General features: G+C 39.9%; 1 protein-coding gene across 4 annotated transcripts in view; it reads left to right on the top strand.

Moving 5' to 3' along the window:
- dmxl1 (Dmx like 1) overlaps positions 1 to 16030 on the top strand; it is a 40207-nt gene that overhangs the window by 21508 nt on the left and 2669 nt on the right. For 2 of the 4 annotated variants that reach the window (XM_086077188.1, XM_086077187.1), the window contains exons 32-50: positions 148 to 339; positions 442 to 515; positions 2501 to 2622; positions 2778 to 3035; positions 3785 to 3993; positions 4085 to 4230; positions 4388 to 4473; positions 4584 to 4785; positions 5155 to 5272; positions 5633 to 5692; positions 7765 to 7851; positions 8016 to 8134; positions 9572 to 9719; positions 10453 to 10513; positions 11506 to 11633; positions 12090 to 12167; positions 12414 to 12505; positions 12902 to 12954; positions 13050 to 13267. In XM_086077188.1, coding sequence (XP_085933314.1) covers positions 148 to 339; positions 442 to 515; positions 2501 to 2622; positions 2778 to 3035; positions 3785 to 3993; positions 4085 to 4230; positions 4388 to 4473; positions 4584 to 4785; positions 5155 to 5272; positions 5633 to 5692; positions 7765 to 7851; positions 8016 to 8134; positions 9572 to 9719; positions 10453 to 10513; positions 11506 to 11633; positions 12090 to 12167; positions 12414 to 12505; positions 12902 to 12954; positions 13050 to 13267 — 2451 coding nt within the window. The remainder of the gene's footprint in view (positions 1 to 147; positions 340 to 441; positions 516 to 2500; positions 2623 to 2777; positions 3036 to 3784; positions 3994 to 4084; positions 4231 to 4387; positions 4474 to 4583; positions 4786 to 5154; positions 5273 to 5632; positions 5693 to 7764; positions 7852 to 8015; positions 8135 to 9571; positions 9720 to 10452; positions 10514 to 11505; positions 11634 to 12089; positions 12168 to 12413; positions 12506 to 12901; positions 12955 to 13049; positions 13268 to 16030) is intronic. The other 2 variants (XM_086077190.1, XM_086077189.1) reach the window with 1 other exon arrangement.

The raw sequence follows: 16030 nt of genomic DNA, 5'->3' as shown, positions 1-16030 counted from the left end.
GCTCGTCTTGTCTTGTTGATTGATGGTTGCTGTGGTAAAGGCTCATGTTTCACATTTTAATACACCTGACAATTCTGTCTGTATATTCAGAACAAGAACAATTACTTTGTTTATATCAGTAGTTAATGCTGTGTAATATTCTAACAGGACAACTGCAGCTCGTCAGCTGTGGCGATTTGCTCCCAGCACACCTCAATCCCACTCATGATGGCTTGTACAGCCAATGTAAAAACTGTGGTGGCTAATCCCATTGTCTACCTGACCAACCTGACACATGACATCCTCCAGACCATCAATGCACTCAACTCCCCTCCACATCCAGATGTCGTTAGCAACGAGGTCAGGATTTTTTTCCCCCCACTTGATGTATTGTTGTATTTAATACAATGACTTGTAATTTAGCATATAACAGTCTTGATTTTCCCGTTTTTATCTTTTCAGATATATGTCATGCACACTTTGGCTGCCTCCTTGTCTGCCTGTATATATCAGTGTCTATGTGACGGACACTATAGGTAGGCTCAAGCAGTTACGGTGGAAAAGCCTATTGTTGCTCATGTGGACACTATTTTTATGATAGGAAATAATTAAATTACAAATAATGGGTACCAAGGTTGACCTGTCCATTGTAAAACTTTTAATAACTGCACAGGGAACTTTAAGTAACTTTCTAAAAAAAAATCTTGTAATCTTACTATTAATTTTAGAGGTTCAACTGTAAATACCGTTCTTCTTATTGCCTTAATTAGGGATGCACTGATGTTCCAATACTGTAAGTGTAAGACTGCACTTGTGCTCAAACTCAAACAAATGCGCCGATACTAAATACTGATTTGCATTTTACTAGCCAACACGGTGTAAAAGTTTGTTTTGTGTGAACCATTTTTTAAGTAAATTACTGTAATCCACATTTGCATCACAATTGCAAGACGTAAATGGTATTTATCAAGTGCTGCTTCCCGGGACCGATGAGTACTAAAAATAAGCACTTGTATTAATGCTCGGTCTGACAAGAAGTGGTATTAACAAAATATACATTGTGTTGAGAGCAAAAATGTGGGAGTCTTTTTTGGGAACCTGCTGGTTCTTGAACAAGTTCAAGTACAGTAGAGGGCATGCGGGCACCGTTGCCACGACAACACAGTCACAAAACAGAATGCTGTCAACATGCTCTAAGCGCACAACACTTTTTAAAACATTCACACAATTTCTCTCACTCGTTCACTCGCGCTCAAGAGAACACAGACAGACAGACACAGCAGATTCAGCTAAACTCTGAAGTGAGGCACACACCACTTTTAAGAAAAAACACAAAAAAAACTTTTACCATTACAAAGACAATGTTAAATTAGAAATAGACCTACTGATTTAATTAGGCAGTCCAGGTACCAATAGCATGTCATAGATGGTGTGTGTGTGTGTGTGTATTAAGTCTATGGCAGAATGAGGGACATAAAAAAACAATCATGTATTCAATTAATTACAAAGTTTAGCATGTAGTGCGCGTTGCAGAGCTGCCTTTAAAATAATAATGAGTCTCCCCCTCTTATCTTCCAAAATCTCTCCAGGCTCCCAGAGCTTCCAGCATTAAGAGTACCAGCCTGGTCAAGCATAAGAAAACTTTCATCTGTTAGACATCAAGAAACATGACAGACACTCACAAACAAATATGATAAAAGCCTAAATGTCAATCGTTCCAAAGAAACATAGCGTTCTAAGTTTAGTATTCCACTGTGCTGTGATCAAAATGATTGGAAAACGTTACATAAGAAATAACAATGTTCCTTTGTCACAAATCTAATTAAAATTTAAAGTCAAGACTGACAAATACCAGCTTCAAAAGCGCTTCACATTTTTTACGTCCTTTTTAAGCCTCGAAAGTCACACTACTGTATTCATAAAACCAGGAAAGATCATCTTGTTTGTTGTCTAATGTGGCTGCTTGTGTGCATCACCCCATGCATGATTTAGTATGCATGGGTACCAGTGGTCATGCCCCTTATTTCTTTTCATTCTGCCCCAATAAATCTTACACCAAATGCGACCAGAGTAGTAAAATAACAGAAAAATAATTGAACAAGCCAGTGGGTCTGGTGTCATTAGGGGGGTTACGTCATAGTCAAATATGGTGGAAATTTAAGGGTTATATCAAAGTTACACTTCCCTTGAAGGCATTTTAAAATTGCTCAAAAATCTGCTGCAGTGTACTTGTGCTACATGCGCCGGGTCAACCAGTCAAGCTTACATAGAGATTGAGCCTATGCTTGTCAAGGTTCATCATCCTTAGACACCAAATAGAAATGTCTTAAAATAGGTTTAAGTAAAAATCTAAACTTTTCAACAGATTAATCCATTATTAAAACAATTGTTAGTTACAGTCCAGCCCTAATTACCATGATGCATATTAGTATTACACAATAGGCTTTGAAACCAGCCTGTCCTGAGTTTTATGTCTCACAAACTTGCTTCATCACATAATTTGTCGGTCCTTCTTCCGCAGTCACATGAACAACTTCACCGGAATGGTGTATCAGAGCGTTTTGCTCTCTCAAAAGCAGCAAGCAAGAACCGCCAGCATGGATGGGTCTGTTCAGCCAAATACTTCTCCTGCGCAGTGGCCAGGTAATAACCAAGATAAACATATACCCTGTTTTTCATCCACATGTAGGACCAAATCCAAATAGATAAAAACGCCCAAACTTTCATTTTCTTAAAGTCTCACTTTCCCAACTTTGCCTTTGCCTCTCGCATTGGTCTCTCGCTGTGTCACTCTCCAGGTATCGCCTCACTGATCCGTCTGTTGAGCTCAGCAGGTGACGAAAGTCAGCCGGGCCTAGCCGTGCTGCTGTGTGAGATCCTGACAGCTGTTTACCTCAGCCTCTTTGTTCACGGCATGGCCACTCACTCTAGCAACGAGCTCTTTCGCATCGTGGCCCACCCTCTCAGCAGCAAGCTCTGGGTGACGGTGTTCGGAGGAGGCGCACGAACCCCCGTCATTGAGAAAGCCAACAGTCCAGCAAAAACTCCCCCGCCAGGTAAGTGAGAACGATTCAATTGGATTTGATTGAGTTTGTGCCGACGTGGAACATAATGGGCCAAATTAAATCAGCTGTGCTGAATTAGTTCTTGTCTTTAGGATGTTGTAAGATGTTATCAGCCTTAGAAAGAGACTTGTTTAGTTGACGTACTCCCACTGAAACTTGATTAGGGATTTTACTTTCACTGTTGTCTGTTATACTCCTGGTCATTGATTTTAATCAAGATAGAACCCTCTTAATCCTAAAACTAATATGCTGAAATGCCTAAAGCAATGAACACTTAGCATGTACATCTGCACAATCAATTTAAGAGATAATGATATTAAGTTTTGTTTGCATTATTTAGAGACATGAGAAATATTAAGGACCAAAACTGCCAAAATTAAAAATAAATTAATGACTAAATAATTAAATAAATGAATAAAAGTGAAAACAAAAATGGATATTAAAAAAAATATATATATATATTTATATATAGTTTTGGTCCTCCATAGAGAAACACATCTTAGTATGATCTCTCAGGTAACCAGTATTAAACGAATACTCAGTGTAAATCACAACCGAGTATTAGTTTCCTAAAAGCATTTTTTTTTGTTCATACATTGGATCTTTTTTCAGTTTTGTTGCTGTACCTAAAGTGTCCGTTGATTGTATTCATTATCATAATTTGTTGCATGGCTGTGATAACAACTAAATAAATTAAAAACAACATGGATACCTTAATAATGTTTTTGTTGAATCCGCAGCTTCACCAGGCACAGACGCCTCTGATAAAAAGTCCAGACGCTTCCGGCTTCTCTCGTCACGCAGTGGCTCGAAGGAAGAATCCAGCATAGAGAAGGAGCCCCCCTCCAGCCCCAAGCCCGAACCTGTTGTGGACCAGGAAGCCACTTCCATTTTCAAAGAATGTTTTGTCCCACCAGAGCTCAGCATTTGGGATTACTTTATCGCTAAGGTATTCCTTAAGACTATCATTCAAAAATCTAAAATGCATTTTTCCTGCAAAGCTCATATGATTGATTTTTGTGCTCCTATTGTTCCACTAGCCATCCCTGCCACCGTCAGAAAACCGAGTTCAATATGACTCAGAAGAGAGCCAGGGCAGTGAAAATGAAGAGGAGGAGGATGAATATGATGATATATTTGACCCCAACTCACCTCAAAAAGAGCACACTAACTACAATTCTTACAGGTTGATATCATCGCCAGCACAATTCAACCCTTCATTGTGATTTTTTTCTGTCAATGACTTCAAATGCAGGCTTGTCTATAAATGTTATGGCCCTAGTTTTTATGAGGGCAATGTTCCGGATTGCTGTCTATATTGTAATGGTCTTTTCCTTCTCCAGTTGGTGTTTAATGCGCTTGGCAATGGTCCAGCTGGTGCTAGTCAACCTCAAGTCTTTCTACCCCATGGCAGGATATGATCTATTGGGTCAGTACTAGATGTGGCACAAACAGTACACGCATCCAACAAGCTGCAGTGTAGCTGTACCGTCATCCTCTTGTCTTGTTTTTTGTTTTTTTAAATCCCACTTGGCACAGACCTGCCTGTGGCCTCCCCGCTGTGTCACAGTGTGCTGAAGACGCTGCAGCGCTGGGAACAAGTGCTGCAGAAAAGGCTGGAAATCTTTGGAGGCCCTCCTTCTAAGTACATCTCCACACACTTCCAGGAAGAAGCCATCACGCCAGGCCCCGCCATTCTCAGACACAAGGCACTGTTTGAACCATCCAACACTCCGTTCAGGTACTACCATATAAGACTTTTGTAGATTATGTGGAATTTATCCTCCAGTATTTTTTATATCATGTCAAGTCAGACCAAATGTAGTGTTATTGTGTGTTACACTGCCATCAAAGCAGACGCTCCTTTTCTCATCCCATTTGATGGACATTTTGCTAAATTCCTATCTTTTGTTTTTAGCGTCATGATATTACTGCCCTTGAAGAAACAATATGTTTGATAGATGTGTTGTGCCTCAAGCATGAGCTTGAATATTTATTACAAGTTGGCAACAGCGGCACGAAACTGCAATAATTAATTTTTTTCAAGCTTTTGAATTTGCTTCAGTGAGCTCATGCGGCTGACACGGTGTGTTTTTATTGTTGTTTCCAGGACGAGTCACCATTCAGCACTCCCTGTTAAGCGCCTTTGGCAGTTCCTGGTAAAGCAGGATGAAGTGCAGGAGACATTCATCAAAAACATCTTCACCAAGAAGCATGACACTGGCGAGGTACACCATCTTTACACCGCACCTTACCATGCATGAACGTAGCACACCTACTACTACATTATGCTACTAAATAACACTGCTTTGCTAATGCAGAAAGTAATTAGATTTTATCTTTCGCTGCAATTGAGTCATTATTTCCAATTAACTCCTTTGCTTTGTTTTTTTTAGTTATGCATGATGCAATGTATTGTTACTGCCTCCAGCTGCATGATGATTCCTTCATTTCATTCAAGTAATTGCTGCCTGTTTAATTAACATCACAATAATTCACTTTCTCTGTGTGTTTGTATGCATGGTCCACCACTTGCTGTATGTTGTGCGTGTCTCCTTTGTGTTGTGCTACCTCCCAAATCATTAAAGTTGGTTGAGGACCAGACTGATATGAAATGTTCAAGGATGGACGAGACAGGAAACCATCAGGTACTGCTGCCATATACAGTAGAGGAATTGTTAATATGTATGTGTATGTATCAGGGATGGGAATAAAGTATGTGGTGTGTCTGTGGACAAATTCTATCATAAAAACAACTCATTTTGTTATCAGTATGACTGCAAGGATGACCTCGATAATTCTTGAACAAACCTTACCACCAGCAAAAGTGTCTATTGAGAATTTTTAAGATTTTTTTTTTTAACATTTGTATATATTTTGATTTGTTATACATATTTTATTTCACTACTGTATTATCGCATGTCTACAGTTAGTCAGAAAATAAGAAATAATTTAGATTATTCAGTACCCTACAAAATGCAGCTTTTTTGACATGCAAAATAAAGAGGGCGTTTTGAGTTGGGGCATTTTAAGTTGAGGCATTTTGAACAATGCCTCAACCTTGTTCTGTGGCCCATAAACCGAGGTACTGTCCCACCCCTAATATGTATGCAATTTATTTATATCAATTTGTGTGCGGCTTGCTGTGTTGAATGTGAATATTGCGGTCATTTTCATGTTTCAAGCTTAATGTTGTTTTCTTTTTTAGTTATATTTTTAGTCTTTTACTCAAAGATGAAATTAAGTTTTCTGTCATTTTAATTGACAGCTCAGTGGAAATTATGACCTTCCTACAAGGAGTTTGCATGCTCTTGCCGTGCTTGCATAGGTTTTACTCCGGATATTCAGTCTTCCTCCCGTATTCGAAAAACACCAATGTTATAATTGAAGACTCTAAAGCATCCATATCGTCACTGCTATGTGAAAAACACTTTTGTCTATTTTTTTTTCATTTTTTTCTTTTTAGGTTTTTGTGACGTCTGCATTCGTAAATAATAAAAAAAATTAATTGGGGGGGGGGGGGAATGGACATAAGTAATATACAGCACATAGCAACGACAATATGTTGTGTGGGTGAATGGTCATTTGGCTATAAGTGCTCTGAGATTGGCTAGCGACTAATCCAAGGTGTAGCCCACGTTTCGCGCAACGTCTGACAAGATCATCTCCAGCTACCCCTATAACGACACGTCTTACAGAAGAATTGATGGGTTTAGAAAAAGTTGCTCTAAAAGCTGAAATGAATCAGCAGACTGGTGTCCTGCACTCCCTTTACGCAGTTAAACAATATAAACCATATTACAATGCGGTAGTGTGGGTGGCTGGTTAATGAAGTCTTATTGGCATGAGCGTTACATGGCCTATTTTTGCATTTTGTAGTGGAATAGCAATGATTGCATGTCATCTAGTTGCGATGACAGAACTAGAGCACATGCATTTTCACGCAAAAACTGGCGGCAGTGTTTTTTTACTCGTGAAGTATAAACCTACATTTTGCTTTTAGCGCCTGTCCCTAGTACAGTGCTAATTGTCTCAGTATTTGAAAGGACTGACGCATGAAGCTGAATAGATTCTCATTCTTGGACCTAACAATGTCGCAGTCGATCTGCATCCCCACAGAGATTATGCACGCTGTGTAAATGGCAAACCACCATATTTAGATTTCTGCGAGTCAAATTGTACTTTATCGCATCTGACAGAGAGGCACACCCACTTCCTCTTGAATAAATGCTGTAAAGACTGTGATTTAATATCCTGCTCCGAGGATGCGTCTAATTTTGAATAATTGTGGAATCACAATATAACAGTCACCTCCGCGGTTGCGCTTGTACTTATTGCTCATAGGCCACTGCGCTCCTGTTGTCTTGTGGCACTAACCCGGTTATGTTGCTCGCTGGAGGTTAGCAGTGCGGCGCGATGAAGCACCACATGTCCTCTCCTAACCCCTCAAGGCACGACAAACACACATAAATACACTGACAACATGTACAATGTTGGACACAAAGAAGCAGGCGAGGCCTGGTTCGTGCTTTGGCTGCTGGCACGTCAGCTTTGATCTTAGAAAGCGAGAATTTTTTTGGGGTGAGAATTTATTTATCTTGTCAGGTCAATGGCTCTGTAGTTAGAAACAGAATACTTTGTGAAGTTATGGCGGCTATCTGCCTTGAAGAAATCTTTATAAAGTTGTGATGATTGGATGTGTGTGTGTGTGTGTGCGCAGACTGAATCAGATCTGGGCTCCCCTGGGGGAAAGGCTCGCATCATTCACAAGGAGTCAGACATCATCACGGCCTTTGCCATCAACAAGGTACACCTCCCGTATACACATCACTAAAAATAGATACTCTGTCATTAAAAAAGTGATGGTGGCATCTTAGAAATATGCGTAAGGGTAATTTTGTGACCAAAAGTTACCAATAACAGGACTTCTCTACTTTTATCCACTCACTCCCACTATTGTGTATCTTCCAGGCGAATCGTAATTGCTTAGTCATGGCCTCTACACATGACATTCAGGAGTTGGATGTGTCCTCCATTTTGGCCACACAGATCTTGACGTGGATCGATGACGAGGAGGTTGAAGCTAAAGGGTAAGAGAGGGCTTGCCTCCCTCTCCGTTAGATGGAGGCTGGACTGGTGCCATCTGGACACAATGCCTGTTTCTCTGTACAGTACTGTATTTGTTCAAATGGTGTCTGGATGCGTTGTTCGATTGAATAAATTATAGGAAATGCTCGTAGGGAGCAGTAATTACCTTTACTATGGCAGCTAAGATGATTTACTGAAGGTTTCCTCATGCAAAAAAGGGCATAAACAGAAGCTAATATACTAAAAAGAATCCGCAAAATGTTCTGGGAGGACTGTATGCAAATAGAGGATTTTAACACATGGCACTAATTAACCCCGAGACAAATTGTGATGGCTGATTTTGCATCTGTAAATACCTCATCTGAAAGGCAGGTGAAAATCAGCACACATAGCGGTGCCGGCGTAGTGCAGGCAAAGTAAAAAAAAATTGAAACTTGAAAACAGACGGAAACAAAAAATGCTGCGACATATCTAGTTGACATTGTAAGTTTGGAGCGTCTAAATGATCTATAAGGCTGACTTTAAACCACTTACAAGAAGGAGTCGTGCCAAATTTGCTGACAAAAATTTCAACTCTGCGTTTCCATGTATCTTCACGGGTCATTCATTGCACTGTGACAATAGGCGCGTGCCTCTCAAGTATGCTCTCCCAAGTTTGAAACGCATTTAACTTTATCTTCCACTAACACTTCCAATTCCATCCCTTCAAACATTTTGCATTTTGCACTTGTGTTGCTCTCCCAAATGTTCCGTGGTGAAAAACATCAGTGCTAGCTAAAGCTAAAAACCTGTATGTCAAGAGCACATGCGTTAGTGAGTGAACACTCAATTTAGTGCCCACAATTTGGGATGTTGGATGATTTATTTAGGGTTTTTTTCAACTCATTCACTCACAACCATTTTCACTGAAGCAAGCCCCTTCGCTCCCGGCTGTTTTAAAATATGTATTTCTATCGCTTTCTGTTTTGCAGCAATTAGAAAAAAGAAAGAAAGATTAGTCTCTTCTTTCATCAGGGAAAAAAATATTTCTATCAGTTTGTTTTGCAGCAATTAGCATTAGAATATAGCTAAATTTAATCATTATTCAAAAATCTGTTTAAAACACTGGGGAAAAGAGCCTTTTTGCAACACAGCCCTCGTTGATCTCGTATACTCTGCTGCCACCTGCTGGCCGTTTTTGTAATAACTACCATTGCCTTAAAGAGTTCTCTTCAGTTCAGAGACTGCATCAAAGCCTTCTGTATGCTCTAGCATAAAACACATTTTAAGAAAACGTATAAATATGTTTTGGGGACCATGGTAATATTTAAAATAGAACGTTTTTTTATGTCTTTGGGAGCAAATGAGTTAATCATCTTCAGTAACAGCCAAGACAAAATCCATGCCCCTGGCTCAAACTGTACAATACTTTGAATCTAAATGTTATATTGTCTCTGCAGAGTGGGCACAGATGACTTCCTCGTGATCCACGCACATGATGACTTTGTCACGCTGCACGGCAGCACGCCGTACACTCGGAGCAGCCCCGGCACGCCCATCAACATGCCGTGGCTAGGCGGCCATCAGACAGGCCGGGGAGCTTCTGTGGTCAGTTCCACCGATTTCCATACCGCATTCAAAATTCGCAGCCATTTCACTGGGCATCACATTCACTTATCTGAACGTGTTTGCTAAATTGTCAAATAAGCCTCAGATGTTTGATCTTTGAATTCCCACGCACTGCGCAGAGAGGACTGCTGTGGGTTTAGATTGCCGTCAGCAGCTGAAAGATTGATTTGGTTTCACTCTTTGAGATGAATGTTTGTGAGTCACCTTCATTCACATTCACCAGAGAACCCTCTGCTCTTAATAAATATCCACACAGCCAGTAAGAACCACAGCTAACTGTTAAAGCCAACAGAATATGTTATTAGTGATATGTTTGCTGTCTTAAGACAGTAAACAGTGACATCACACAAATCAGTAGATCTCAGCCTACCGGTATTTATCAAGAAATAAATTCATAGACTGGGTGTATTTGGTTATTGTTTTTTTAATACTTTGACATTGCTGTTAAAGGTGGTGCTGCTTTTGTGTTGGATATCATTAGTGTGTGTGTATAGTAAGTGTACGTAATGCTGTGGTATCCATTGGAACACATCCAACATTTGCATGACAAAACTTTCGCTCACACAAATGACAATATGATGCGTTCAGCGCGAAATGATCATCAATGCAGCTCGCAGTACTTCTAAAAAAGGCACCACAACAAAGTTCTGCATTTGTATTGGCTCACGCATTTCATCTCATCCTCCTCCTCATTTTCACCTTCTTCCTTCAGATGATCAAGAGAAATATCAACAATGTGAGAAGAATGACCTCACATCCCACGCTGCCATACTGTAAGTATAAATTCGTCTGTCCAATGAGTTGATAGCTTATTAATTGACAATCTGTTCTTCTTCTTGTTACATTACATCACACCAAATATTTCACATAAGCCCCTTTTTAAGATATTTAGTGTTGTTTGATTGAAACTAATCACATTCTACATTATTCAGTAAAAACATTTTTATTGAATTATTTTCTCTCAACTAATGTGCTATTTGTAATATTTAAAAAAACATTTAAGATGGTGCAATACTCTGGTACATCTCTTTAGCTATTTATGAAATAAAATATCTTCTCAGCGTCAATGTTAAAACACACAGACAGCAAATAACCTATTGAATTCATAATAAAACCCACAGACACAGCAAAACAGAGCAACAGAATTGTGATTATTTTTCCTAGCCATTTACTACGAGACAGACTTTATTGGGCTCTATCAGAACTGCCCAGTAGGCCCCTGAAATTTTTTTTTGCAAAAAGCCAAACACGCACCTGAGACTGGCTGTACAGTACTCCTAACAAAGCTGAACGGAAGTCAGACAGACACTAAGAAATTACAGTAAAAAAAAGACAACATTAAAGATTATTAACGCTGGCTCTTTTGTATGGCAATTTTTTTTAATGATCAAACTTTGCCACTATTCTATGTCCATATTAGATGTTGTACACACAAAAAAATTGCTATTTGGCATCACACATCTGTCTCCCTGCTTCCAATTGGAGGAGAAAAAAAAGCCAAATTTTTGCCACATTTCTGGCCCTAATTAGAGGAACACCCTACCTTGTCATCAGGATGCACTTGCTTGCAAAAGTTTTCAGACATGTTCAGCCCTCAAAAAGCTGATTCATTTGTGCTAAGAGTATTAAGAAACCATTCCAAGAGGAGCTAATTAGTCCATTTTTTTTTAAGTCTGCATGTTACTATTGTACTATAGATAGATCTGCTGGAGCCTCACAAATTATTTATAATTCTTGTCTTGGCCGTTTTTGGTTGTTCCTGCAGACTTGACAGGGGCTCAAGATGGCAGCGTGAGGATGTTTGAGTGGGGTCACTCGCAGCAGATCATCTGCTTCAGAAGTCCAGGCAACTCCAGAGTGACCAGGATTCGATTCAACCATCAAGGCAATAAGGTCACTAAATCACCTTTTCGCTCCCTTTGAACCTGGCCGCTTTCAAAAACCATTCAAAATTCTTTGCTCTAACGCGAGCCAGTCCCACTGAGAGACTTCTTCACGCGCCCTTTCTCAACTTTGCCTCGCTGGCACGAAGCACAGCCGGGAGTTGGCTTCAGTGCACATTGTTCTTCAGCTGAGTGCACCCGCCTCCCGCCAAACATGTCCTCAGATGGTGCCTCAATACCGTCTCCGTCTCCTCTGTCGGCTCAGCCCAAAAAGAGCAAGAGACGCTTGGAGAATCTGCAAACATTTCTAGCGGTTATGTAAGCGCTGCGGTTTGGAGCGTGGTGTACGTTACCTCAAGGTGGCGGCGCATCTCAACAGGTGTCCCCGTTGCAGCTGACACTGAGCCTGCTGTAGGGGGGGAAAAAATTTAATAAACTGTCTGACTTCCTTTTTGTTTTTGTGCAGTTTGGGATCGTGGATGCCGATGGCGGTTTGAGTCTCTGGCAGACCAACACGAGCGGGGCCGCTCCCAAACCCTATCTGGTACGCCGAAACACCAGCCACTTTTGTCACAGTGCTTGTCTATTTCCCCTTTTACATTTGTCTTCTCCTTTTTGGGTCAAAACCTCTATGGTGGTGATGTCTCACCGACACCATCCCTCCTCCTCTTCTTCCTTTGGCTCGCATTTTTCTTCTTTTTTTTTTTTTTACTATTGTTTACTATTCCGCTGCCTCTCGATTACTGTCAGTGCTCGTAAGAATCTTCTTGTGTGTTTGTGTGTGTGCCAGACTCTGCAGTGCCACAACAAGACGGCTCATGATTTTGTCTTTGTGGGCTCCTCCTCCCTTATTGCCACTGCGGGTCTTTCCACAGACAACCGGTAAGACAATCTGCTAAATTCTGTAAACAGTGGAACGGTTAAGGTCTTTTCAGGGATGATAGTTGGGTTTATTTTTTATTTTTTTATTTTACGGGATACTTGACATATTGAGCCATTTTCAATAGTAAGAAGATATTTGGTTTATAATTAATGTGATAACTTCATTATTTTTGATGAACAATACCTGCTGCATCAAAGCCTTCTGTATGCTCTAGCAGGAAAAAAAACATATAAATACGTTTTTGCGAGTGAATGACAAAGTAAAAAAAAAAACATATTTATAAGTTTTTGTTTTTACTCTGTTAATAAACCATCTCAATGGCCTTAAACGCTTCACTGCACAGTATACTGAACTGCTTACCACAGGAATAAAAAAAACATTATTTCTCTCCACAGGAACGTGTGTCTATGGGACACATTGGTGACTCCAATTAACAGCCTTGTACACGGTGAGTTGCATGCAGAACACTCATGACATGACTTAAAAATGTTTTTTAAATGGAGTCAACATCACAACGCATCCGCTATCCCAACTGTTCTTTAGCTTTCTGCTGCCACGAGTCCGGCGCCACCGTGCTGCTAATGGTGCCCAGGCAGCAGTTGCTGATCACGGGCGGGAGGAAGGGCTGGATCAGCATCTTGGAGCTCCCTCACAGACACCAGCGGCAGAGCTTCCAGGCCCACGACTCGCCCATCAAAGCGCTGGCGGTCGACCCGACCGAGGACTGCTTCATCAGCGGGTCCGCCGAAGGCAGCCTTAAGGTACATTGCGGAGGCTTGGTGTGTAACTTCTCTTTCTGTCTAATATATAAGTGAAAATTGTCAATAGTAGGCGGATGTTTGTTACCCTTAAGGATGGGTTTCCAAATAGCAGACGATACCAGTACGAGTGTTCACTCTTGAGTACTCACTGGTGCCAAGTTTTATACTACTAGTACTGTCACACACACACAAATCAACTAACACAATGACAGAAAATTATCATTAGACTGAAGATCTCACGATATTAAAACTGCCACAATATTGTCGTCGTCATGTCACAATATTAAAAGTAGCACATCTGTTTAAAAAAAGTCAGGTTGATTTCCATTTGCGCAGTTGTAGCACCCTCCGGTGGCTAGTTTTTGAGTGCAGTTTAATTTTCACAAGGTATGTTTTGGCCCTTCTATTTTTAAAATCCACGCTAATGGTCAGATAAAGGGGTACATAATATGCTTGTGAAACCAATTCAATATGTGGAGGATCTCAATGTGTGCGTGCATTAGCAAGTAAGTGCCTCAATATTAAGTGTTATTAGAGCTTGTAGGTTGTTTATATGTATTGCATTTGTGTACAAAAGCACAATATTGTTTTTTTTTTGTTTTTTTTGTATGAGCTATTTTTTTTACAATATTGCCAACCTCCCCACTAGGGGTGGGAATCTTTGAATGTCTCACAATTCGATTCAATTCCAATTTTACGGTGTGCGATTCGATTCAGAATCGATTTTCGATTAAGCGCGATTTTTGGTTCAAAATTATTTGATTAGCAATGATTTTTGCTTCAATTTATAGATGTTCAAGGAATCGTAATGATCTACTCCAGTCTGACTTGCTAATGCTAACTAGTGCGTTACTCTCTGCACTTTTATCATTCAAAAAAACAGTTCCACGCTGCAAAAAAACTTATTAGAATAACTTGATCGTGACTTTTTCCTTCTACTCTCTAATGTGGCTACAACTTAAAAGTGTTTCATACCGCGTGGAACCACACTGCCCCTAAGTGGCCAAATCGGGTACAACATGAACAGCGCTCCCAATAAAGGCACACACAAACAAAGGGAAGACAATATAAAATGATTTAAATAAAATCGATTTTGGGACATTTAAAATCGATTCTGAATCGTACTAAATGAGAATCGTGATTCTTATGAGAATAAAATTTTGGGGCACACCCCTACTCCCCCCACAATATCCTGATAATTATCCCGTTGTGACCTTCATATCGTGATATCGTATCGTGATGGTTGGATATCGTTACATCCCTACAATTAAACAGACAAAAGTCCAACTAACGTGAAAGTAGCATTTTGAATACGATTTTATTTCAAAAGGAGACGGAAGAGGTCAAATAAAATTGTTTGCATATATACTAGGGAGGTGAACTACTTTTTTTTTTCTTTAGTTAATTGAGGCTGGTATCAACATACCTTGAGATAAGGCTGGTTTTGGCCTGATACTTGCCCATACCTATTAAGCAGCAGTGTGAGTTTCACATTCACTCTTCAGTAAGCACAGGATACGTTTGTTTCAGTTGTTTTTGTGTCAGAGATGACAATGATGCTCAAAATATATATTGAGTTCTTTAAAAAAGAAAGAAAGAATAGCAAACACAAGCATTTTGGATTGTTTTTGTCACACAAGATAAAGGCAAAAGTCCCGCAGCGCATCTGTTATGTCTCGACGCGTCGGCCATCAGAGCAAGTGCAAGCAGGTGCCGGGAATGAGACGAAGCAGCTGCTTTCTCCACAACTTGACTGACGACTAACTAAAGTGCGAGCATGGCAAGCCAGTCTTCAGATTGATCCTCACCTCGTCCGTCACCGCATCTGCTTTAGATTCAAACCGCTCTATTCCCCCATCATGTGAAGTCTTTAATTGCATGCCGGCTGATTGAAAAGCGGCGTGGAGTTTGGAGTGTTTGATGGCCGCGTATGGAACGACCAGATTACGTGACATTAATTAAGTCATATATACAGGCTGTTCATCAAATAAAATGACTCCCATGCTGGCTTTTCAAACGGAGCAGCTTGCTATGCAGGCGAACAATGTGCTACCAACTTGCTACATTATTGATGCTATTTAGTGGCCATAACGACCTAAAGACGACGTTTCTACAAAGTGTCTACACATTCGTCTCAGGATGCAAAACTTTAATCGTACAAAAACTAAACTATAGTATGATACAGTATAAAAAGCTTACCAAGTAAGGTGCATTAAAACGAGGGCAAGCCGATATTAGCTCTTTTAAACTCTTTATGTATTTGACACATTACAACATAAGACAATGACAGTTAAACATTGCCCTCAAAAACGTAAACATAGGTATAAAAAAATTAAAAAAATCGGCCAATTTTTTATGTTTTTCTCTTTGTTGTAATGTGAAACATAATAAATGACAAAGTGCAAAACAGCCAAATGTTCTACCTGCTGTTTATTCATCAGCATTAAGGGACCCACAAATAAGTTATTTTATGATGTATTTTGAATTAATCTACCAATTATTGTCATTTCATTCTGCTGAATATCGAAATGATCATTTTAAATATTATTTATTATTATTATTTTACTGTTGGATTGTACGAAATTGTTCAAGGTAACATTTTGTTAGAGTATTTAGGGGGGGTGGCTGTGGGGTTTAGCAAGAATTTTTCAAACAGGCATACTTACATACTGGCTAGTTGATCTTGAAGAATCTTTTGTGTGGAATAATTATAATCATGTGGAGTTTGATGTCGCTCACGTTGAATATTCTGACTAATTTAAG

This window comes from Leptonotus elevatus, chromosome 5 (genome assembly GCF_054856555.1).
Source record: "Leptonotus elevatus isolate MCC_2025b chromosome 5, RoL_Lele_1.0, whole genome shotgun sequence".
Classification (NCBI taxonomy): Eukaryota; Metazoa; Chordata; class Actinopteri; order Syngnathiformes; family Syngnathidae; genus Leptonotus; species Leptonotus elevatus.
Note: the sequence above shows the minus strand (reverse complement) of the source record. Positions and strands in the feature narration are given on the sequence as shown.